We start from the raw sequence: 27,205 nt of genomic DNA on the forward strand, positions 1-27,205 counted from the left end.
CGGAACCCACCAAGACCTTCTAGAGCTGGCGCCAGCCAAACTGAGGCAATCGGGGAGAAGGGCCTTGGTCAGGAGGTGACCAAGAACCCCAATGGTCACGTATTTTAGAGTTCCAGAGTTCCTCTGTGGAAATGAGAGAGCTTTCCAGTAAGAAACCACATTGCTGTCCATTGTGCTGACACCGTGCAGCAGAGATAGTATACAGATTTCAAAAGCACTGAATGATCTCAGAGTCTCGCCGTGTGTGTGCCACTGGCAAACAGGTGTTAGATAAAAAATGGTCTTCATATATTATTATTATTACTGTTATTATTATTATTATTATTACTAAGTACTATAGTAGCCTGTATAAGTAAGAGACAGCCAGTCATGCCTTAAAATACAATCAATCTTTTTACTTTGAAAAAACYAATGAAATGTTCTGGCTAATTAGGCTATGGCCTAAGTATTAAAACAACAGAAGAGAACACAACAGAAGAACACGTCAATAAAATGCCAGACGGAGCCTTGAATAAATAAATAACTGTTCTGGATATTATTAGGCTACTATAGCCTAYGCATTAAGGCAACCGAACAGAACACTATAGAAGAACGCATAAATAAATAGTCTTGAATAATTAACTAATAAATAAATGTTCTGGATATTATTTGCTTTTTTTTAATACATCAAAACAKAACAGAAGAACACATACTGTATTTTAGGAGATGTCCTGGTGGTCATCTCTTGCCGCTAGCAAGCTGAAATCAAATTGAAATTGAATAACTGATATAAATAATTGAATATAAAACTACATTAACCAACTTACTGAAAATGTAACAATTGTCAGGAGAATTAGGCTACTAGGACATGTAGACCTCTGCGTTTAAGTTTACTTCAAATGAATTGTCTACTTGCATAAAGTAGGATTTTCTACATGTTATCGCATACAAACAGGATCCACAGTGGAGGGTTTCAGCATTGTTCTCCTCTGGTCGATGGTTCAGCCCGCCKTGCTTCCTCTACACTTGACGTGGCCAGTTGATTCTCTAGTTGCTTCAACAACCAAGTCAAATAACTTCCACACATCTGACTTTTCTTCCCGACCATCCAGTATACTTTCCCATGTGGCAAGTTTCTTTTTAACTTCCTCCGCATCCATTTTGCTGTCACATCTGTGATAATGGTATAATGGAGTTGTTGTAACAAATGTATTGTTGTGATATAGGATTGGCTATCGTACGTTCAGACCCTATCCTATTGGTCAGTCACAGGTGGATGCATGTGTCACGTGAAAAAAGCTTTTTTGCAGTCTCAACCAGTGGCGACCCGTCATTCAGAGCCCCACCTYTTTTCAGCCCCACATTTGTAGCTAAAAAACAACAAGAACAACATCACACTTTCAACATCTTAGCTCATGAATCAAGTCCTTTTTAATCCTTGTCAAGGACAACAACCACCCGAGCCACTACCTGTTCAACCCCGCTACCATCAGGAAGGTGAGGTGTGTACAGGTGCGTCAAAGCTGGGACTGAGAGACTGAAAAACAGGTTCTATTCTCAAGGCCATCAGACTGTTAAACAGCCATCACTAACACAGAGAGGCTGCTGCCTACATACAGACTTGAAATCATTGGCCACTTTAATAAATGGATCACTAGTCACTTTAATAATGCCTCTTTAATAATGTTTACATATCTTGCATTACTCATCTCATATGTATATACTGTATSTTATACCATCTATTGCATCTTGCCTATGCCYCTCTGTCATTGATCATCTATATATTTATATGTATATATTCTTATTCCATTCCTTTACTTAGATTTGTGTGTATTAGGTGGTTGTTGTGGAACTGTTAGATTACATGTTAGATATTGCTGTACTGTCGGAACTAGAGGTACGTGCTACACTCGCAATAACATCTGCTAYCCATGTGTATGTGACCAATACAATTTGATTTGATTTGATTATCGTGCTCATGGGCCATAAACATTACACAACAAGTTAGAAATTGCAAATTCAACAATGAGTGGTTTGGAAGGAATCCGTGGCTAACTGCAAGCATTGCAAATCAATCACTAGCCTGCTATTCAGTGGAGTGTGTGTGTGGTCCCAATTCTGGGTTTAAGGGTCTATTTTCAAGCCTTAAAATGATAAACATTCAACATCGGTCAGGCTGTCAATCCAGCATGATTTCTGTTGCGCTCAAAACAACTGTTAACTGGGATATCTGACTTCAGTGAGTTCAAGACAACTGAGAACTTGGGGAAAATGAGCTCCGACTGTAAAAATATGTTTTGAACGGTAATCCAACTCGGAATTGTAAATCGGGAACTCGGCCCTCTTTCTAGAGCTACGACCTGAAGATCACTGACGTCATCATGATTCAACCTTGTTTTCTCCCGAGTTCCCAGTTGTCTTGAAAGCCCCATAAATCCAGAGAATGCCAGACTTTGATGACAAAATTTGCCCATGAAGGATTGCCACGCCACCTTCCTGTTCAAGTGAGCACAGCACAACAAGGTGAGTACAAAAATGTATTGTACACTGCTGCACAAATGATGTAATATGACAGGGAGATATGTATACTGTAGCTAAGAAGGTAATGCTAAGTGTATGTTGTGTAGTAAACTGTTAGTAGCAACGAGGGTGCAAAAGGGGGCATTGCCCCCTTAGTTGGAATATTGTGCCCCTCAGTTTTGTATCCCTATTCTGTCCCACAATCTGCCTAKTCCGTCATGTCAAACCGATTTGTTGTGCATGTTCATTTATGCAACTCCCTTGCATGCATCATTATTTATTTCAAATGTTTATTGCAACTATAATAAGAATATTACACATCAATGCAGGGACATTCCTGTGAATACAATGAAAACAATGATATAATAGAACACCAGGCGACCCCCTGAATTAATAATAATTCAGGACATCATTAATATTTGACAAGGTAATGAGACATTAACAGACATTCAGAGACATGACTTATAATCATTTTTCCAACTTTTTACGTTTCAGAAGTTTTATAAATTTATAAAATTGTAACAGTTCAATGAAAATAACAAAAAAATATTACATTTTCCCACCCCATTTACATTTGTGAATATACTATTTGGCCAAGAGAATAATAATGTTAATAAAATAGTTATGATGGGAATTACAAGGATAAGCATAATGTCATTTAACATCTTCAAAGGTAAACATAGGTAATTCTGGAGATTTTATACACAACCAATCATGAATTTCAATCCATGGTTTACTAGAATGGCGGCATGAAAAAAACGAACGCTCTATAGATTCTGGATCAGAGGAAGCCTTCCATGCATCATACGTACGCCATACCCATTTTAGCAGTTGMCCTTCACAGTAGAAGGGCGGGGTCAATTTGACCATTTAGGTTATGTACTACCACATTTTTTTTTAGCTAACGTTAACTATTAGGTAGGTAGCTGATAGCATGATGGATATTAGAAAGTTTGCTTCGCCAGGGCACAACGGCAGCATTGGATCAAAGCGGCGGGGAGGGGGAGAAGCCTGCCACAGAGGCCAAGGCCGCTAAACCGGCGATAATCACCTAGGCCAAGGCTGTCGAGTCCAGCAGCAAAGGCACCTGCACAACGGTCTTGCAGCCTGGTGACATAGGAGGTAACCAACCCGAGGAGGGGCCTGCAACTGGCATTTTGTAGCGCGTGGTTCAAAAACAGAGAGTGGCTGGAATATTCCTGCAAGGAAATACAAGCACTCGGACACCCCGCTCCAAGCAAACGGCAAAGAGTAGTGAGTCGTAATCTGAAAGAATATGTGGTCGAAACAACAATGGGCCAGCAAGAAGAGGATAATGAAAGGGAGTGTATACTAAATACTTTTTTTCAGCACTCTGGATGCTGGACTAGGAGAAATGTCCGAAAGATTTAACGAACGAAACAGCCAACTTGTTGAGGCCCTGTGTGCCTTGCACACAGAGAATGAAACCTTTATGGATGTGGACAAGGTGAAACCACTGCCAGACTTAATCTCAGGAGACTTCGTGGAAACTGAGTTTACTGTCGCACGGCAGTTTCTACAGACTGAAATCGCCCGATCTGGAGAAGAAAAAATGGACTAACGTCATGCAGAGCATTTTGGATAGATACTCCAGTCCTCTAACAGCAATGCCTACTTTGATGATGGCATTGGAGCTGGGATTAACATTTGGAGCATCCACAGCAATTTGCGAGAACTCTTTTTCAACATTGAAAAATGTATTCAGTAAGCACAGACGGAGCATGTTGCACAGGAGGAAAGGGCAGCTGATTCAACTGACATTTGAGAGGGATCTTACAAGCAAATTCCGTAGGGAGTGGAACGAGAGACTGCTGAGGAGGTTCAATACAGCTGCAAATCTTTTGAATCTGGGTAAAAACAGGCAGCCTGGCTGGGCTTGTATTATTTTGTTGTTTGCTAGGTTTTGACTTGGTGGTGCACATGTAGCCTATAACCTGTTTTAGAGAAATGTAATCATCGAATATTGTAAGAGCTTTCATTGTCTGCTTATACGCTCCCTTTATTTATCCTACCATTCTGACTTGGTGTACAGGGAGAACACTGTAAGAACGGCCCATGTCCTGAATTGTGTCGCTGTGCATTTGAAAAGTGCTGAACAAATAGTTATATTGACTACGTCCGTCCTAGCTCGCTCATTAATGTCTTAATCTAAATTACGGATTGCCTCTAATCCGCTTGTCATCCCCTTATGCCATAGTTTGTACATCTCAATTGTCAGCAGAAACCACATTTGTTTAAGCAWGTCAGCCATATCAGGTATGTTTTTTTTTTTGTCAGTAAATGAGGCTGAATGAACTGTTTCGTTGCCAGACAAGGCTCCACTGATAGCCAGGAGTAGCAGTGGTAAGGTGTTGGGACTGCTGTTGGGACAGCTTTATGTAGGCCCTAACAGTTTGTGGGCACCGTTTGTCACCGTTATAGTGCAATGAATGTATTGTTTAGTGTTGTGTTGTGTAGTGACTTTGCTGGCATGCATCACCCAATTTTTTTTTCTTCGTTTGCCCCACCAAGATTTACATACTAAAATCGCCACTGGTCTCATTAAATGAGGGATTTTGGTGACATAACTTTTTAGTCCGAATCAATTCTTGAAAACACAGACCCGCCCGAACCCAAAAGGCCCTGTCAGGTTGCGCCTGGAATTGAGAATGCTACCGAGAACCACCCACCAGTTCCAGCTAAATGGCGGTCAGCACCGTGGATATCACCGTCAGCATCAGCAGTGTCTGCCCTGCATAGCAACCTGCCAATCGAACGGACAAACAGTCGGCTTGGCTGGCAATCCTAGATTTGTGTCGGTACTATAGTCTCATGGAGGGATGAAATAGTACGAATACATTTATCAAAATTACGTTTWTTTATGACAATGTGTCACTCATTGTTTTCATTTGTAGCCTCTTGTAGAACAGTAATTGTGCACTCAAGGTTGTGTAATATGACTTTTTAACACTGCTGTGGTGCTCTACGGTAACTATGTACAGGGGRGCAACTTCCACTGGGGATGGGGGTCATGTCCCCCCACATTCTGAAACAATACTGCATTTTTATCCCCTCCCAGTTTTATGGTTGCAATGTGATACAAAAACGGTGTTTTAAGACCATGCAGAGGCATCTGAGCGGTKAGSTAGGCTGTTTGGAGTGTTCAACCGGCTGGATTTAGGACAGGGCAGAAACCACAGAGTGGCTSACAGGCTGTGTGAAAGCAAAGCTTCTGGAAGKAGAGTTGCCATGTCCACGGTTTTCCGGCAAAAATTGGGCTACTTTGAAAACGATGTTGCGGGTGAAAATGTATTGGTCATGGGTTGTGGGTTTTTGTGATATTTCTCAATTGCATCGCGGCCGTCATGGCAATTTCTTAAAAATATATACAGTACCAGTCAAAAGTTTGGACACACRTACCCATTCAAGAGTTGTTCTTTATTAAAATGTTTTATATTGTAGAATAACTGTGAAGACATCAAAACTATTAAATAACACATATGGAATCATGTAGTTACCAAAAAAGTGTTAAACAAATCAAAATATATTTTATATTAAAGTTTCTTCAAAGTAGACACCCTTTGCCTTGACAGCTTTGCACACTCTTCGCATTCTCTCAACCAGCTTCATGAGGTAGTCACCTGGAATGCATTTCAATTAACAAGTGCGTCTTGGCCCTTGTTAAAAGTTKATTTGTGGAATTTCTTTCCTTCTTAATGCATTTGAGCCAATCAGTTGTGTTGTGACAAGGTAGGGTTGGTATACAGAAGATAGCCCTATCTGGTAAAAGACCAAATAAGCAAAGAAAAATGACAGTCCATCATTACTTTGAGACATAAAGGGCCGTCAATCCAGAACAAGTGCAGTCGCAAAAACCACAATCGCTACGATGAAACTGGCTCTCATGGGGACCGCCACAGGAAAGGAAGACTCTGCTGCAGAGGATGAGTTCATTAGAGTTAACTGCACCTCAGATTCCAGCACAAATAATTGCTTCACAGAGTTCAAGTAACAGACACATCTCAACATAAACTGCTCAGAAGAGACTGCGTGAATCAGGCCTTCATGGTCGAATTACTGTAAAGAGACCCCCACTTAAGGACACCAATAAYAAGAGACTTGCTTGGGACAAGAAACGTGAGCAATGGACATTAGACCGCTGGAAATCTGTCCTTTGGTCTGATGAGTCCAAATTTGAGATTTTTGGTTCCAACCACCATGACTTTGTGAGACGCAGAGTAGGTGTACGGATGATGTCCTCATGTGTGGTTCAAACCGTGAAGCATGGAGGAGGAGGTGTGATGGTGCTTTGCTGGTGACACTAAGTGATATATTTAGAATTCAATGCATTCTGCAGCGATACGTCATCCCATCTGGTTTGCACTTAGTGGGACTATCATTTGTTTTTCAACAGGACAATGACCCAACACACCTCCAGGCTGTGTAAGGGCTATTTGACCAAGAAGGAGAGTGATGGAGTGCTGCAAAAAATTWAAACAATTTATCACTAAATGAGTCCTAAAATTCGAAATAAAAAAACGAAACGATCCATGGTATGACCTGAAAACAATTCCATATGTCAGCTTAGAACATGCTCAATAAACTCTCACACAATCTACATTACTTTCAAATTTGATTCACCATTTCCTTTTTCATTGCAGATATGAAATCAGAATTTACATTTAKATTTATTGCAAATTTGATTTATTTMCAGGACATGTGAAATATTTCAAATTGGACAGATCAAATATTTGTCTAATATYTTAATACATTTCACATGCATTTCCAGATGCATATTAAAATACATAATAAAAGAATATTGACAGCAGTTTTGAGATTATGATAAGGTTAGAAAGCATCACAAAAATATTTCAGGCATTTCTAAGCTGTGTCCTTCAAAAASCACGAGGACATTTTACATGTTGATCATGTTAGTGTTAATACTGGCCAGCACATTTCCCACTTTTTTCCCACCCTTTTCCCACCTTTTTCCCAACCTTATGGCTGTTCACACAGCCACCCTAAGAAACCAWTTTTTTTCAATATCCAATCTTTTTTCGGACTTCTCACAGTTTTACATGGCTGCATTTACACAGCAGCCCCATTCTMATCTTTTTTTCAGTAATTGGTCTTTTGAAGGTTGGTTTGATTCATACGGTCACACTGTGAAGTGAAATGGTTTTAGCTAGAACTTGATTTTTTTTCAACTGTGTCTATACTAAAGAGTAGTTCCATTGTTTTTGGGACGACTCGTTTTACAATGTAAGAGTGAATTCCTTAAGGTATGACYTTTAAAAACTAAATCACATACTATATTATCCGTTTTGTAAATCAATCAATATTCTTTTACCTAAGTCAAGTTTGACACCTTCACTGCTTATATAAGGTTCCTAATCAAACCAACCTTCATTGAAATACACTTCACCGATCAAACAGTCCTTATATCAATAACAGACTGCAAAAACGWGTATAAAATCAGTCAGAAATAAACACAGGAGAAAAATAACAACATTGGGCATGCATCTTTATCACAAAAAAGTCGTCTTTTTGAAATGGTATATAACCAACTGGAAATTGTAATGGTATAATATTTCTCAATAGCCCATATTCAACTTAAGCTTCTAAAGTTACCCGGATAACTTGTTGATACTGCTTTGTAATAAACCCCTCCGGTAAGTTATTGAGAACACATTCTCTTTTACAATCAACACCAGAGGCTAGCATCCCCTCTGCAGTTAAGGCATGATTCMGCCCTCTCTGAGACCAACCGTACTACAAGTCCCAAGTCTCAGAGAGTAGTGCTATCCAATACAGTGCTGTACAYAGCAGTGCTGTCCACTGTAGTGATACCAGCATCCCTTGCCATGGAATAGAAGTGACCCTGTTTTTTGAAGAGAGTGCTGGGAGAGTCAAACTCCACGATCTTCCCAGCATCCAGCACCATCACCCTGAAAGTGTTAGAGAGAGAGGGATGGAGGAAGAGGGAGGAAAGGATGAGTGAGAGTCAACTGTTTCAGAGTTCCAGTTGCCATGATCTGTGAGAAAACTCTTGTCATAAAGTGTGTGTGTGTGTGTGTGTGTGTGTGTGTGTGTGTGGTGTGTGTGGGTGTGTGAACAAGTGTGTGTGTGTGTGTGTGTGTGGTGTGTGTGTGTGTGTGTGTGTGTGTGTGTGTGTGTGTGTGTGTGTGTGTGTGTGTGTGTGTCTAAGTACACGTAAATCAAGGATAGTTGAAATCACAGTGTTAAAAAAATGAAGGTTAAATTGACTCTACTGGAAGTTATCTTAGCCCTCAAGAGAGTACGTACGCTCCCTGGAGTTAGTGTTGATAACTGGAGTTGATTGGGACAGAGTCCTTTTAAAGCCATTTAGTGTCATTTTAACTCCAAAAATATCCGCACCATGACCAGAGTAGTTTTAACACAAAATGGGGATGGGACCATATAAACCCCAACATAGTGTTACATTTGACTACATAGGAGTGACTCTACTGTGTATGTGCATGTGTGTTACCTGCTACTGTCCAGGATGCTGTGGAGTCTGTGTGCGATGGTGAGTACAGTGCAATGGGAGAACTCTCGTCGTATGGTTTTCTGGATCAGGTTGTCTGTCTCTAGGTCCACAGCAGCTGTAGCCTCGTCCAGAATCAGAATGCGAGACTTCCTCAGCAGGGCACGGGCCAGACACAACAACTGTCTCTGACCAATACTGTAATGGAAACATGTGCAACCTGTCAAAATACACCAAAAGTATYTGGACACCTGCTCGTCAAACATCTCATTCCAAAGTCATGGGCAATAATATGGAGTTGGTCCCCCCTTTGCTGCTATAACAGCCTCCACTCTTCTGGGAAGGCTTTCCACTAGATGTTAGAACATTGCTGCAGGGAGTTGCTTCCATTCAGCCACAAGAGCACTAGTGAGGCCGGGAACTGATGTTGGGCGATTAGGCTTGGCTTGCAGTRGGGATTCCAATTCATCCCAACGGTGTTTGATGGGGTTGAGGTCGGGGCTCTGTGCAGGACAGTCAAGTTCTTCCACACCGACCTTGACAAACCATTTCTGTATAGACCTCGCTTTGTGCATGGTCGCATTGTCATGCTGAAACAGGAAAGGGCCTTCCCCAAACTGTTGCCACAAAGTTGGAAGCACAGAATCATCTAGAATGTCATTGTATGCTGTAGCTTTAAGATTTTCCTTCACTGGAACTAAGGGGCCTAGCCCGAACCATGAAAAACGGCCGCAGACCATTATTCCTCCTCCATCAAACTACAGTTGGCACTATGCAGTCAGACAGGTAGCGTTTTCCTGGCATCCACCAAACGCAGATTTGTCCATCTGACTGCCAGATGGTGAAACGTGATACATCACTCAAGAGAACATGTTTCCACTGCTCCACAGTCCACTACTCCAGCTGACGCTTGGCATTGACATGGTGATCTTAGGCTTGTGTGCGGCTGCTCAGCCATGGAAACCCATTTCATGAAGCTCCCGACGAACAGTTGTTGTGCTGATGTTGCTTCCAGAGGCAGTTTGGAACTCGGTAGCGAGTGTTGCAACCGAGGACAGACGATTTTTACGCACTACGCGCTTCAGCACTCAGTGYTGCCGTTCTGTGAGCTTGTGTGGCCTACCACTTTGCGGCGGAGCAGTTACTGCTCCTAGACATTTCCACTTCACAACAACAGCTCTTATTGTTGACCCGGGTAGGTCTAGCAGGGCAGAAATTTGATGGTGCCACTTTGAAAGTCACTGAGCTCTTCAACACAGGCCATTCTACTGTTGATGTTTTTCTATGGCTGTGTGTTTTCGATTTTATTAAACTGTCAGCAACATGTGTGGCTGAAATCGCAGAATCCACTAATTTGAAGGCATGTCCACATACTTTTGACCATGTAATGTAGCTTCCAGAATGATCAGATTTGCGTAAAACTGCCTATACTAGGCTATATAATTCACCACCTGAGGAAGTGGGAACTCAAAACACATTGCTAACTCTAAATATGATTTTTATGCTAGATAGCCATGTTATTGATTGATCTAACATTATATTTAATGTCCTACAAAAACMTTCCATTGGTAGGCCTAGGCTACTTGATGTACTAGGGATGTCCCGATCTTGTCATACTCGTATTTGTAATCGTATCGGTTTTATCACACTTGATACTCTAACCGGATTTACTCATGATCGAAGTGGAATTTAAATCTCGGTAAAGCCTGTACCTCAAGTGCGCATTACTGCTCTATCACTCAGAGTGCATCATAATGTCCCTTCACTCATTCACACACACATTGTTAAAAGACCCGYAAAGATGAAAATGCACATGATTAACTTACTTGGTCCTATTCAGTTATCAACAAACCTTATGCCACATTTGTCATTTTATTTTCAAATGATCTGCCGCACGGTAAACATYCCTGGGCAAAAATAAATAGCAAGCAAGCACGGGCTTGGATCACGACATAATGAGAGACTTCAGCAATGGAATAATTATTCGAACAGACAAAGTAGGCCTACTAAACAGTGCCAAGTAGACAACCAGTAAACAACCATATGACAGGAAATAACTTGATTGAACAACAATGAGAGCAGAGCAGCTTGTTCTCATCCAATCTTTGCAGCAGGCTCAACCGATACCCCGGCCATTTTCTTTACAGGTAAAAGAACTAGCCAATAGTTGTTTACAGCACACAGCGCGAGTGAAAGAGTGAAGCATGCTGGCAGCTGAWAATAACTTTTTCCCGATGACGGATAATTACAAAAAACAATTCGCTATATCTGTTACAATACTAGTTTTGTCCAAGTACTCGGCACACCTTCAGTATTCACAGCAAATGGTTCACTCTGGTCCGCGGGCGCATCARCTGAAAACCACATTGCATACTCCGGTTGTAAAGTGGTGCCATTTGCTCAATATTGAGAGTGCCCTGAGAAATATGTTTTATACTCAGACAAAGCTGACCCTCGTCTTTAACAATAACAACAGMAATTACTTTAAAAGCTGTGTTATTCCCTCAGTTGCATTTTGAAATGTGGCGCAACCTTCATATGTGTGCGCTTGTCAGAATGCATCTCTCCTACTGGCGTACCATACACCCCCGGAGCCCACGGACTCTGGGGGCCTCTAAACCCAGGTCGGCCCCTAKACAGATAGCATATGGACAGGTCATAAGCTTTGGCAAAAATGTTTAGAATAGCAGGAAATTAGCTTTAGAAATGATAAATTCTCTCAGCCTCATTGCAAAATTTGTAAAATAGCATGAGATTAACTATAAAATGGCATTTTCTTCTCTCTGCCCCATGGCCAATATGTGTAGAATTGAAGGAAAATAGCTTTAAAAATGCAAAATTCTTTGCTGTTATCCAACCAACTGTTTTGCTGTTTTGCTGCCCATCCAACCAACTAYCAATGGGCYGCTAGCTAACAAGYTATTTCTAGTACATAAAAGACATTCTTCAAATCGAAGGTGACAAGCGTTTCAGCTTCAACGATGTCCTTGTATCTGAAGTGTGCGGCTATGTGAGCGTAACCCACCTGAGGTTCTCTCCCCCCTCTGACACCTCGTGGGTCAGTCCTTCCTGTAACCCTCCCACGTACTCCTTCAAATGGGACAGCTCTAGGACGCGCCAGATCTCCTCATCKCTGAAGGTCTCAAACGGGTCCAGGTTCATACGCAGCGTCCCTGAGAACAGCACTGGGTCCTACACACACACCGAATGGAGAAACAAAATGTCATCATGTCAAAATATTAGAAAGTTTATGCCATTTATAAGGGTGTGTGTCTGTGGGTGCGTGCGTGCGTGCACGTGTGTGTAAGCGTGCATACATGCATTTCTGTGTGTGCGTTACCTGTGGTATAATAGTGAGTCTGCTCCTGAGGTCATGTAGGCCTAGAGTAGCGATGTCTGTCCCATCGATCAAGATCCGTCCCTCTGCTGCCTCGATGATTCTAAACAGGCAGTTGGTCAGACTGGACTTCCCAGCACCTGTTCGACCCACTATACCGATCTGGACAAGATGGAGGACGTTCAGTAAGACTTGAGTCATGGGTCATGACGGGTCAGATGGGTCGTGACCATAGAGATGTACTAAAGAACAAGTATTAAACCAAGGTTGGTGGTTTARTGCCACCTGCAGTTATGTAATGTTTGCTTAAAAATGTGTGCCAGTCCTTAATGGCGCTGGCCATGATAAAACAGGCTTTGGACCAAGTGTGCCCTGTGTCCAACTCTGTAGCAGTGACTGATCGTGTCCCTGTGTAGGGTGGCAAGTAYCCTAGCAGTTAAGAGCGTTGGGCCAGTAACAGAAAGTTCACTGGTRTGAATCGCCGAGTCAGGCAAGGTGGTAATATTTGCCCTTCTGCGCTTGAGCAAGGCAGTTAACCAACAACYACTYCTCCCCGGGRGCCGATGCCAKGTGGCATATACCTTTGCTATGGCCTGCATAACCTATTTCCATAAATATGTTATAAACTAAAAACAGAATGCACAAGAACAAAGACAGACCTGAGTTTCACCAAAACAATGCAAAATGTCCAGTCAGAAAATATGTTATTTGTTTTCTCTCTCCAATGATCTGGGCCTATTTTTATACCGGACTGTCCGATGTCTAATTATTATTAATGCCTTTTTTTTTTATGTTATCTCCATTTGATATGAATATGACTTGACCTATTAAGCTACTCTATTCYTTTTATGCATGCTGACTTTTTCCCGTCGCACTATTTCATTATTAAAAAATGGAATTAATCTTACAAAGTTTTAAGCTATCTCAGAAAGTTTTAAGTTGTTTTTGAATCATCTAAAAACATAGTAGGCCTAAGGTAATAATGATAGAGAGAACAAACAATAGGAAAATAGAAAAATAGAATTAGGAGTTTGAACAAACCTTACAAATTGAGCAAAACTTAGGCTATTTTAAGAAACAGAAAGAAATCCCTCTTTGCCATTGTGACCCAAACGGCCAAAAACCTAGGCTAATTCTAATTGAAATATCATAAAAGCATTAAGAAAAGTTATTTATTAAGAATATTTCCCAAGTATTGTAATTAAGTGTGTAATATCCTATTGCAGCTTTCAAATGTGAATAATTGTGAAAAAGTCTATGGCTTCTCAATCATAGCTTACATTTGAATGACAAATATTTCAGGCCACAAGAAGTGAAATTGAGCAAACAACACCAAGATGTAAAATAGTATTATTRTAGGCATAGTAGCCTAGACCTAATAAGAAAGGAGGATGAGGCAAACATGCAAATCATTTAATAATTATCCAGTTATGAGGACAGCAGAGTTGCTTGCTCTGCAGTCCATTATTATTTACAACCAATTATCAGCCTCAAAATGTCATCTATGGATCAACCAATTGGTGCTTAAGGTGCTTAAGTCAACTGCAGGCTTTGCTGTGCCAATGGGAAGAGATGAGTGTCAACCAAATGATGCTTATATCAATACATTGCAGTCAATGGGAAAAGATGAGGGTCAACCAGTTGACACGTATGTCAATACATTTCAGTCATTGGGAAAAGCGGAGTGTAAACCAATTGAAGCTTATGTCAATACATTGCATTCAATGGGAAAAGATGTGTCAACCAATTCACGCGTATATCAATACATTTGCAGTCAATGGGAAAAGATGAGGGTCAACCAGTTGACACTTATGTCAATACATTTCAGTCATTGGGAAAAGCGGAGTGTAAACCAATTGAAGCTTATGTCAATACATTGCATTCAATGGGAAAATCCATGCTTATGTCAAAACAGAGCTAGGGTTTTGCCACGGGTTGGGTGGTGCAAAAAAACATTTGAGGGGGCCCCCCATATTGTTTACAATTGGTTTCATGAATGCATTAGTGTTTGAATGGTTGTCAATCATTATTAAAATAGACTATACCTGTACCCAGATTATCGAGCACACAGATTGACAAGGCAAAGTGCAACGAGCAGACAAGTCAGAACCATGGAGAAATAAATTAGGCCTGGGCTACACCTTGTTATTTAGAATAGCCGGACAGTAAACTAAATAACATKAATCATGCAAGATCAGCTGTCTGCAACATAAGCAGCAAACACACCCACATCAATTCYCCATTGCTTTCTGTAGTCAAGCACAACAAGGAACTGAATCCCATGTGCCTATTAGACTACAGTTTAATTGAATAATCTAATAAAGAATGGACTACTTTTGCTTTGAGACGCAATTTAAAAACAAGTCACAGGGAAGACCAGTATAGTCAAAATCAAAWGAAATGTTATTTCTCACATGCCTCATAAACAGGTGTAGACTAACAGTGAAATGCTTACTTACAAGCCCTGAACCAACAATACAGTTAAGAAAAATAAGTGTTGTGAAAGTATTTACAAAAATAAACTGAAGTAAAACATAAATATCTAAAAAATAAAAATAAAGGAGGAAAATAGAGATATATAAATATATACACAGGGGGTACCGGTACAGAGTCAATGTGCGGGGGCACAGGTTAGTTGAGGTAATATGTACATGTAGGTAGAGGTAAAGTGACTATGCATAGATAATAAACAGAGTGTAGAAGCAGAGTTAAAATGGGGGTGGGGGGTGGGGGGTGCCAATGCAAATAGTCCAGGTAGCAATTTGATTAGCTGTTCAGGAGTCTTATGGCTTTGGGGTAGAAGCTGTTAAGAAATCTTTTGCACCTAGACTTGGCCCTCCGGTACCGCTTGCCATGCAGTAGCAGAGAGAACAGTCTATGACTAGGGTGGCTGGAGTCTTAGACAATTTTTAGGGCCTTCCTCTGACACCGCCTGGTATAGAGGACCTGYATGGCAGGAAGCTTGGCCCCAGTGATGTACTGGGCCGTATGCACTATCATCTGTAGTGCCTTGAGGTCGGAGGCCGAGCAATTGCAACACCAGGCGTTGATGCAACTAGTCAGGATGCTCTCAATAGTGCAGCTGTAGAACATTTTGAGGATCTGAGGACCCATGTCAAATATTTTCAGTCTCTTGAGGGGGAATCGTTGTCGCGTTGTCGTGCCCTCTTCACGACTGTCTTGGTGTGTTTGGACCATGATAGTTTTTTGATGATGTGGACACCAGCCTCAATGAGAATGGGGGCGTGCTCTGCCCTCCTTTTCCTGTAGTCCACAATCATTTGGCCATACAGTTATGGGTGAACAGGGAGTACAGGAGGGGACTGAGCACACGCCCCTGAGGGGCCCTCGTGTAGAGGAACAGTGTGYCAGATGTGTTGTTACCTAACTTTACCAACTGGGAGCGGCCCGTCAGGAAGTCCAGGATCCAGATGCAGAGGGAGGTGTTTAGTTCCAGGGTCCTTAGCTTAGTGATGAGCTTTGAGGGCACCATGGTGTTGAACGCAGAGCTGTAGTCAACGAATAGCATTCTCACGTAGGTGTTTCTTTTGTCCAGGTGGGAAAAGGCATTGGGGAGTGCAATAGAGATTGCATCATCTGTGGATCTGTTGGGGCGGTATGCAAATTGGAGTGGGTCTAGGGTTAATGGGATAATTGTGTTGATRTGAGCCATGACCAGCCTTTCAAAGCACTTCATGGTTACAGATGTGAGTGCTACGGGTCAGTAGTAAATTTAGGCAGGTAATTAATCTTGCCCTGCGGCCTTGMGAATGTTGACCTGTTTAAAGGTCTTACTCACTTCGGTTACGGAGAGCGTGATCACACAGATGTCCAGAACAGCTGATGCTCTCATGCATGCTTCAGTGTTGCTTGCTTCAAAGCGAGCATAGAAGTTATTTAGTTTGTCTGCTAGGCTCGTGTCATTGGGCAGCTTCCCTTTGTAGTCCGTAAAAGTTTGCAAGCAATGCCACATCTGACGAGCGTCGGAGCTGGTGTAGTACGATTCAATCTTAGTCCTGTTTTGACGCTTTACATGTTTGATGGTTRGTCGTAGAGGGCATTGCAGGATTTCTTATAAGCGTCTGGGTTAGAGTCCCGCTCCATGAAAGCGGCAGCTCTACCCTTTAGCTCAGTGCAGATGTTCTACCTCAGGTGAGCAAAACCTAGACTTCCTTAATATTAGATTGTGTGAAACAACTCGACGAAACAAAATATATTACAGTTTTTAATGTCCCGTTGGTAGGATAGTCTTGATCGGAGCTCATTCATTTTATTATCCAATGATTGCACATTGGCTAATAGGACTGATGGTAAAGCCGGATTACTCACTCACCGTCGAATCCTAGCAAGGCACCTTGACCGACGTCCCCAATATCTCTGTCTCTTCTTCATGCGAATGATGGGGATTTTGTCAGGTGTCTGAAGTAAATCCTCTACGTCCGACTAGTTAAAGAGTCTCATAGCAAAGGTTCTGAATACTTATGTAAATAAGCTTTTTCAGTTTTTTATTTGTAAGCCATTTGCAAAAAAAATTAAAATGTAAACTATTTTTCACTTTCTCATTATGGGGTATTGTGTATAGTTTGCTGAGTATTTTTTCTTCAATTAATCCATTTTAGAATAAGGCTGTAACGTAACAAAATGTGGAAAAAGTCTAGGGGTCGGAATACTTTCACAATACACTGTACACCCACCCACACATGCACACACAAACACACTTTTTCAGTGTTCGTAATGTCACGTGTTGCTCTTTCTTTCTCGCACAGCCAACTTTTCAAGTACAAACTTTCTTTCTCGTCCTCTCTCTCTTACTTTAGCATACAAGAACACAAACACTGGCTGTTCTTAAATATAAACTGGGTGGTTCATGCCCTGAATGCGGATTGGCTGAAAGCCGTGGTYTATCAGACGAAGTGGCGGTRGGTGCCGTTTAAGATGAGGGAGAATGATTGTTTTTAGCCTTATTTTTTATTAAAGCATTTTGGATGACTGTCATTCATATTCCATTCACCCAGCTCAATGTAACATCGATAGGTTTAGGCTACTACATGATACTCAAATTCTCCCTATACCCATCATGAGGATGCTACAACCTAGGTTATGAATGAAAGTTTACAARGTACGCTAGGTGCACAGGTGGAGAGGAATTTGAGTAATCAATGTGACAGACAGACACATTCAATACCACCTTGCACACTCTTGCCTGCATSTAGCTGATCTAGGGTGTCATCATTATTCCAACAATTGCAAACAATAGTTCATATTGGACAAATTCAGGTATGTTTATCCTCGTTTCGTTACATTTACTCCGTTTAAGAAATGTTTTTCAACAGAATCGGTGGAAGGAATACACCCCCTCACACGCAAACAGAGTTCACTTTCATAGCAGCCGCATACATACGGCATTAGACCTTTGATCGTTGTATAATTTCTTCTCGCATCTACGCTCTCTCTTCCTCACACCTTTTCCCTCCCTTGTGGACTTCAGTGCACAAAACATCAGCTGTCTGTGACCAGGTGAAAAAACCTTTCCAAGCCAAAACTTCATATCATAAACGTTAACTGCTACACACAGCTTACATTGTTGTCACCATTTTATAACATCATAGTTAACATGGCTACTAAAACTAACACGTTAGTAAACCCGCTACAATCATGTAGTACAGTGTACGGTCAGCAAGGAGTTTAGCAGTTACACTGACGTGCCCCTGTGGCAATAAATTAATTAAACCAAAAAGCTTATCTTGACTTGGAAGAGTTCCAGTGTTGGATAGCCATAGCCAGCTAGCTAACATAGCATCCCGCTCTGTTTCAGTAGTCTAAACTAGCTAGCAGCATTCACTAAATAAGTGAAAAATTACGAAATATAGCTAACTCACTCTCTCTTGCTTTTTAATAAAAATAAAAACATTTGTTCAAACTGTTCAACTGTTGTCTTTCTCGCTCTTTGAGTCAACTACTCACCACATTTTATGCACTGCAGTGCAAGCTAGGTGTAGCTTATGCTTTCAGTACTAGTTCATTCTCTGATCCTTTGATTGGGTGGACAGCATGGCAAGASCTCTGATAGTTTGGAAATGGTCATAATTACTGTGCAAGTCTATGGAAGGGGGTGAGAATCATGAGCATCCTAGGTTTTGTATTGAAGTCAATGTACCCAGAGGTGGACGCAAACTAACTATCCTCCGGCTACACCATGGTGCTACCCTACAGAGTGCTATTGAGATTACTGTAGACCTTCATTGCAAAACAGTGTGTTTTAATCAATTATTTGGTTACATGTTAATATTTTTAGTTAGCACGTTTTATTTTTCACTATTTAAATGTTTTTGAAATTGGTCCTCCCCTTCCTCCACTGATCACACCGTATACCACAGGTATTTTTACTCTTTTAATTACGTTGGTAGCCAGTTTATAATAGCAATAAAGCACCTCGGAGGTTTGTGGTATACTGAATGGCCAATACACCATGGCTTAGGGCTGTATTCAGCCACTCCGCGTTGCGTCGTGCATAAGAACAGCCCTTAGCCGTGGTATATTGGCCATATTCTACACCCCTTTGGGCCTTATTGCTTAAGTATATTCTGGACTCATTCTAGAGTTTCAGAGTTCTCAAGTTGACCCTAAATCGCTGTGCTGTGTTGACCCTGAATCAATGTTGTGACAGTAGTACGGTGCTCTCTCTCTTGCTAGCGTTTTCCAAGATAAAGCATGCACATACAGTACAGTGTACACCACKGTTCAAAAGTTTGGGGCCACTGAGAAATGTCCTTGTTTTTGAAAGAAAAGCTAATTTTTTGTCCATTAAAATAACATCAAATTGATCAGAAATACGGTGTAGACATTGTTAATGTTGCAAATGACTATTGTAGCTGGAAACGGCAGATTTRTTATGGAATATCTACATAGGCGTACAGAGGCCCATTATCAGCAACCATCACWCCTGTGTTCCAATGGCACGTTGTGTTAGCTAATCCAAGTTTATCATTTTAAAAGGCTAATTGATCATTAGAAAACCCTTTTGCAATGATGTTAGCACAGCTGAAATCTGTTGTTCTGATTAAAGAAGCAATAAAACTGGCTTTRTTTAGACTAGTTGAGTATCTGGAGCATCAGCATTTGTGTGTTCGATTACAGACTCAAAATGTCCAGAAACAAAGACCTTTCTTCTGAAACTCGTCAGTCTATTCTTGTTCTGAGAAATGAAGGCTATTCCATGCGAGAAATTGCCAAGAAACTGAAGATCTCATACAACGCTGTGTACTACTTCCTTCACAGAACAGCGCAAACTGGCTCTAACCAGAATAGAAAGAGGAGTGGGAGGCCCCGGTGCACGACTGAGCAAGAGGACAAATACATTAGAGTGGCTAGTTTGAGAAACAGACGCCTCACAAGTCCTCAACTGGCAGCTTCAAAGAAAAACCCATATCTCAGACAAGCCAATAAAAATAAAAGATTAAGATGGGCAAAAGAACAGACACTGGACAGAGGAACTCTGCCTAGAAGGCCAGCATCCCGGGGTCGCCCAAACTTTTGAACGGTAGTGTATATAATAAGTATTCACCCCCCCCCCTTGGACTTTAATTGTTCTACAAATTGGGAATTAAATTGATTTAAATATACAAAAAATTGTCACTGATATACACAAAAAAACTTTGCAATGTCCTTCCTGTCCTGTCAGTTAGGAAGAACGACTGTATCTTTGTTGTGTTTCGGCGGTTTGATCCGCAGCCTAATTATTAACTTGACCATGCTTAAAGGGATATTCAGTGTCTGATTGGTTATTTTGACCCATCTACCAATTGCTGCCCTTCTCTACGAGGCATTATGTCATACAGAGTGACACCATGTAACATGTGATTTTTTTTAAAGCCAATTTTTACTCCTGAACTAATTTAGGCTTGCCATAACAAAGGGGGTGAATAATATATTTTAGTTGTTTKATTTGTAATCATTTGTAAACATTTATAACATTATTATTTTCAGTTTGATATTATAGATTCTTTTTTGTAGATCAATGACAAAAGCAACAATTAAATCCATTTCAATACCACTTTGTAACACAACAAAATGTGAAAAAGTCCTGTGGGGGTGAATACTAGTTAGTTTTCTTTGCACGTAGACCGTTATATACATTGTTTCTTTGTCGARGTGGTATGTGAAATATGATACCAGACAGTGGGGTTAAAATTATTGACAACCTTGATAAAGATTTTCGCAATAATGACTGTTTGAACCCTACCTTTTTGAGGAAAATGTATATTATTTGTTAAACAAAATCTCTTTCTCTGAGCAATTATATTAGCATAAAAATAATATAATAATTGACAAAAAATGCACATAAAATATAGCTCTGTATTTGAATTAATAATTTTATTCYGGCATTATTGCTCAACTTTATCAAGGGTGTAAATCATTTCAGGACCCCACTGTATGTGTGGTGTCTGACGCTGGTCTCTCTGTCTCTCTCACCCACCTTCTCTGTGCTGTCGATYTCGCAGGTGATCCCGTGCAGCACCAAGTCCAGTTCAGGTCGGTAGCGGACCTTGAAGTTCTCGAACCTCAGCCTCCCAGCCTCAGGCCACTTCTCTGGCGGTCGTATCTCTGACACCCAGTCCGCCTGTTCAAACGCACATACACGTTTTATACACAACTCCACCTCACAAAAACACGTAGCACACACACACACGTTTACCAAAACTAGTTTAAGAAAACTGTCACGCGGAAATGGATCAGCACACGCGTGTTCTAAAACAGTGTGTCTGAAGCATTGGGCTGACGCCAGACGTTCTGAGGTCCTGTGTGGCTCAGTTGATAGAGCATGACACTTGCAATGCCAGGGTTGGGGGTTTGATTCCCACGGGGACCAGTGCAAATAAAAATGTGTGAACTCACTACTGTCAATTGCTCTAGATAAGAGCGTCTGCTAAATGCCTGAAAAGTGAATTTGCATGCAGAATAATCACAAATGTACATTGTTTGAAGCACACTTTTATAAGTCTCAGTCACAAARGACAGCTCGAATGACAAGACCCCTATGATGAACAGTAGGCTTGTAGAATCCWYATTTTTTTTRTCAGGTTWTTAGMTCATCGTTCGCTGGTAGGGGATCCTTCGTGCCCTGGGCATTACTGAATCAAATGAACGAAATTAGCCGTTCTATTGACAGAACGAGTTAAAAAGATCAGAGTCAGTAAAAAGAGCCAAACTTCCCATCACTAAAAGACCGTTTATGGTCCAAGTTGATGACATAGTGTTTCTATACTGTAAGTCACAGAACAGACATGTTTTCACTGTCTATTTAACATCAGATTGTTCACAAGCAGTACGTTTTCAAATTCAACATATTCTAAACTCAGCTCAAACAAGGTCTCATTCTATACCTGCAAAGCCTTGTCAGGAAATGCTTCCCACTGGGAACACTATGTAATTTCAACATGGATAACTGAGTAATATTTGGTTYAGACATTGGTCAATGAGATTACACCCACTCAAAAAGAGAGTTGAATTTTCAATGTGTTATAACTATGCTTTCAACCATCTAAAAAGCGCAACCAAATTCCAATGGAAAATCTATGTCTGCTTTTTGGTTTAGCTGTCACCCAAATGTCAATCACTGTCACACCCTGATCTGTTTCCCTTGTCTTTATGCTCGTCTCCACCCCCCTCCAGGAGTCGCCCATCTGCCCCATTATACCTGTGTTCTCTGTTGCCAGTCCGTCTTGTCTGACCAGCGTGCTTTCACATCTTCCTGTTCCTCAAGTTTCGTTTCCTCGTTTTTCCCGGTTCTGACCATTCAGCCTGCCCTGACCCCATGCCTGCCTGCCATCCTGTACCTGCCTGACTCTGACCAGATTACGAATCTCTGCCTGCCCTGACCCCGAGCCTGCCTGCCGTCCTGTACCAGCCTGACTGACCTGATCACGAACCTCTGCTTGTCCTCGACCTGCCCTTTGCCTGCCCCGTGTTTATAATAAATGATCTGAGAACTGTACTATCCGCCTCCTGTGTCTGCATCCAACAATTGTTGGAAAAATGACTTGTGTCATGCACATAGTAGATGTCCTAACCGACTTGCCAAAACTATAGTTTGTTAACAAGACATTTGTGGAGTGGTTGAAAAATTATTTTGAATGACTCCAACCTAAGTGTGTGTAAACTTCCGACTTCAACTGTATCTGTCATTCTCATTGAACACACACAAACCTCATTCTCTATCTCCGTGTACTCGCTGACTCTCTCCACAGCTACGATGTTGGTCTCCAGTTCTGATGTCATCCTCACCAGCCAGTTCAGTGTCTGGGTCACCTACATGTCAYGGGTTGGGGTCATTACCATCAAGTCATCATCACTTTATTATCATTCCATCATCCATAAAATCCATTAAGTGCGTTTTACAAATACACATTTGTCAGGGAGTACTCCACAGTAACCCAGGATTTAACCCTGATTCATCTCCTTACATAATAAATTAGTATTTTTCATCACAAGATAATCTCAAAGTGCAAACAAAATAAAGTAATAACAATAATAATATTATATTCAGTATGTATGACCATTAAAGTACCACTGAGGCCTTCAGTTAAAACGGAACTGAATCAGAGTTCAGGTTGGTTAGATGTTAACACAATGGCACTTACATTTGAGAGCATCTACTCTTGATATTTACAGTATACTGTATGTGACTTCTGCTGTCAGAATATGATGATCGCATATAAGACAGGTCCAGATGCACAAGTCACATTGGTTGCGTTTACACAGGCAGCCCAATTCTGATATTTTTCCACAATATAAAAAAAAAAAAAAATTGGGCAAAAGATCAGAATTGAGCTGTATGTGTAAACGCAGCCAGAGTGTTGCGAAGGGTCAGAGCACTGTAACAGGACACCTACTTGCTCCCAATTACCCCAGGCCACGCCCCTTGCCTCCACACCTGTTTTCTACTCCCTAGTCACCTTTTCTCTACTGTCAGTTCCCTATATAAGCAGAATATACAGTACATGTTCAGCCCGTATTTCCCCCATAGCCACCTGGCAGTACATTGCCATGAATGCACCGTTGATGTTTCTGTTTTTAATGTTTCCATTTTGTATCTCATCCAACCTCCCTACCTACCACACTACCGGCCCTAACAAACCTCCATTCCAAACCCTCCCCCATGTGCCTCTGTGTTCGTGTTCAACTTTAAACCTGGATTCCTTATCTCCATCTCCTCATTCTGACCGATACCATGGTGGCAGCTCAATCCCTAAACCAGTTAGTCCTTTGAAACACCTCATACAGTACTTCCTTCATTTGATTGAGATTTGACGATTGAAGGCACAGCTCAACCATCCTCAACAAAGCACTCCTCTCTCTGGTATAGTACAGTGAATTGAGAAATAAATAAATCGGTTCCCCAAGGTCATATTCAGTAGGCACAACACAGAAGAACAGTGTGTGTGTGTGTGTGTGCGCATGCATGTGCGCGTGTGGTGTACTCACGTTGAGAGCATAGGAGATGGAGAGGCCGACCAGGCCACTGTCCAGAGAGTCCCGGGCAATGACAGCAAGCAGAGCTGAGAAAAACACTACCAGGTTACCAAGGAACTCTAGACGGATGGCCAGCCACCTGCAGGACAGAAAGACAGGCATTACAGACAGACAGACAGACAGACAAGACAGACTAAACAGACAGACCACAAGCGGTTGCTGGCACCTTAATTGGGGAGGATGGGCTCAATCTTTACTAACGACATGTCACTGGCTTTGAGTAAAGCCAGTGTGTCTATGTATGCGGATGACTCGACAATATACACATCAGCTACTACAGCGACTGAAATTACTGCAACACTTAACAAAGAGCTGCAGTTCGTTTCAGAATTGGTGGAAAGGAATAAGTTAGTCCTAAATATTTCAAAAACTAAAAGCACTGTATTTGGTACAAATCATTCACTAACCCTAAATCTCAACTAAATCCTGTAATGAATAATGTGGAAATTGAGCAAGTTGGGGTGACTAAACTGGTTGGAGTAACCCTGAATTGTAAACTGTCATGGTCAATAACATGGGGAGAAGTCTGTCCATAATAAAGTGTTGCTCTGCCTTCTTAACAGCACTAACAACAAGGCAGGTCCCACAGACCCTAGTTTTGTCGCACCTGGACTACTGTTTAGTCATGTGGTCAGGTGCCACAGAAGGACTTAGGAAAATTGTAATTGGCTCAGAACAGGGCAGCACGGCTGGCCCTTAAATGTACAGAGCTAACATGAATAATATGCATGTCTTCATCACTACTTGTATTTGTGAGAGGTATTGACATGTTGAATGCACCGAGCTGTCTGTTTGAACTACTGGCGCACAGCTCGGACACCCATGCATACCCCACAAGACATGCCACCAGAGATCTCTTCACAGTAACCAAGTCCAGAACAGACTATGGGAGGCGCACAATACTACAAAAGAGCAATGACGACATGGAACTCTATTCCACAACTCATGCAAGCAGTAAAATTTGATAAAAAAACAGATAAAAATACACCTTATGGAACAGCGGGGACTGTGAAGCAAKACAAACATAGGCACAGACACACGATAACATATGCACTATACACACATGTACACATGGATTTTGTGTTGTAGATATGTGGTAGTAGAGTAAAAGCCTGAGGGCACACACTTAATGTGTTGAGAAATCTGTTGTGAATGTATTGTAATGTTTTTTAAATTGTATAACTGCTTTAATTTTGCTGGACCCCAGACAGAGTAGCTGCTGCCTTGGCAGTGGCTAATGGGGATCCATAATTAATACAAATACAAATAGAAATAGTAAGGGCTGAAACGGAATAAATGGAATGGTATCGAACACGTCAAACAAATGATTTCCATGTGGTTGATACCATTCCATTCACTCCATTCCAGCCATTATTATGAGCCGTCTTCCCCTCAGCAACATCCTGTGAGACAGAGAGACAAGACTGACAAGACAGGCAAGACAGACAGACTAAGTCAAACATCAGACATCACAGATTCACCATAACATTTCAGACAGAATGGAACTCATATTATCCAGTGCTGTTTTGACATGAACAAAACTGAGTGTGTTCCTGACCTGTTCGAGACTATCCACGGGTAGACCGACTTGAGGTTTTCATCAATTACTTTCTCGTTGTGTTTGAGGAAACGGTCCTGGTGTCCATAGGCCCGGATGACCGACAGACCAGACACTGTCTCTCCAAAGTGAGAATAGATGGGAGACCGAGACACAGAGTCCAGACGACGCAGCTGCCGTGAGCTTGCCACGTAGAAACGCTGAGGGGAGAGAGTGGATGGAGGAATGAAGGAGAGGGAGAATAAACGATTCACAAATCCTATACCGAAGTGGCACTGACCACGTTTACATGCACACCAATATCGCGTTATRATTCGGGATACTCAAGTATTCTGTTTTTGAGTTGACGCATTTAAACATCATATCCCGTTTTCAAAAACCCGAATAAGCTCCTATCGCTGGGATATGCTGATRTTAGACGGACACTGTGGCATGTGAACATCTTATCCCGCTTAACGTAGTTTTTTGCGGTTTGCGCAGGCTCAGTTTTGCATCGTATCACCTTTGAAGTTCGGATGGGAACAGTAATAGTTGGAATAGTAACTGAAGTCTGAACACTGACTGTAGGCCTCACATGTAGCCTATTACAGTATTAACTCCTATAGAAGTAAGTGTTTCTTGGAGTAAAATTATAGTCCGAATGTTAATTTTGTCTCGGGAACAGGAGTGGAGGAATATCATTTCTTTCATTTTGAGGAAATGTGAGCAAATGCACATGTAGGTTCTGTGTTATGTAGACTAAAAGTTATCAAAAATTCAGCAACATAAAAGTGGACAGTATTTAACTTTCAACCACATAAAATATGCATCCAAGACGAACTGAAATACTATCAGAAACATGTTGTATCGTTTTCAAAGCTTTTAATTTCCTTAAAACCGGTCAACAAACTGATGTCATTTCAAAATTATACACGGAAATCTCCCTGGTTTACCGATGTCAACTAGATTGTTGATGATGCATTCATTCTATCATGCATGACATTCTTTAGAGCAAGGCTTTATTTAAGCAATAAGACACGAAAGGCCATGTGTTATGACATTTTTATCATGGGACGTGGTCATAGCCACGATGCGAAGCCGAGTGGTGTAGACCACCACAGCCATGATGCAAATTTCATAACACATGGACTCGAGTGTATTTTTGCTTTAATACAACTGGTACCATTAAAAAAATCTAGATTATTTCCCAAACCATAKATTTTTCAACAAAACGTGATGRTACATTCACTGGTAGTCAAATTACATTTTTGGCGTTCTCTGGTCGTTAGTTCTATTCATTTTGTCTGCCAAGTAAAGCAAAACTACCCAAGCGCTGTTTGATAGTTCCAGAACCTTGGTTTCTASAGACGATGTCCTTGGTTCTGCATGTAGCCATGARGATTCTCTCTGTCTCTTTCCATTGCATTTTTGTGGTTCTTGGTTTCATCATTGAAACTCAGTGTTGCATATCTCAAACCATTTTTGTCTTTTATTACGAATGAGTCTGGCRTCAGTTTGCGATTTCCTTCATTGCCTCTTRGGCKAAAGTGCAACTGCAAATCAAACCACACCGTATTCAGTAGGTGGCATAGAAACTCCTGAGAATATTACCCATACCCTTTTTTGAAACATTTGCCAGATCACTGCCCAGTTGGTTTGTCTTTATGTAGCTACATKATTTATCTCCTTTTCTATGTCGTCTATAGCAGCGCTAACATTCGTGATTTCTGCATGTCTAACGGTAACACAAGGCTCAGGTTGCTGGTCTACCTGCTCTTCTTCTTGTTTTATT

General features: G+C 41.3%; 1 protein-coding gene across 1 annotated transcript in view; it reads right to left on the bottom strand.

Annotated features, from left to right (window-relative positions):
• Positions 1-7,859: 7,859 nt before the first annotated feature.
• Positions 7,860-27,205, bottom strand: part of abcc2 (ATP-binding cassette, sub-family C (CFTR/MRP), member 2) — a 60,955-nt gene continuing 41,609 nt past the window's right edge. Inside the window, 8 exon segments of the mRNA XM_023969980.2 lie at positions 7,860-8,447; positions 9,011-9,205; positions 12,033-12,199; positions 12,348-12,506; positions 20,821-20,964; positions 22,551-22,652; positions 23,829-23,955; positions 25,435-25,634. Of these exon segments, the coding sequence (XP_023825748.1) occupies positions 8,288-8,447; positions 9,011-9,205; positions 12,033-12,199; positions 12,348-12,506; positions 20,821-20,964; positions 22,551-22,652; positions 23,829-23,955; positions 25,435-25,634 (1,254 nt within the window). The 3' untranslated portion in view covers positions 7,860-8,287.

This window comes from Salvelinus sp. IW2-2015, linkage group LG25 (assembly GCF_002910315.2).
Source record: "Salvelinus sp. IW2-2015 linkage group LG25, ASM291031v2, whole genome shotgun sequence".
Taxonomy (NCBI): Eukaryota; Metazoa; Chordata; class Actinopteri; order Salmoniformes; family Salmonidae; genus Salvelinus; species Salvelinus sp. IW2-2015.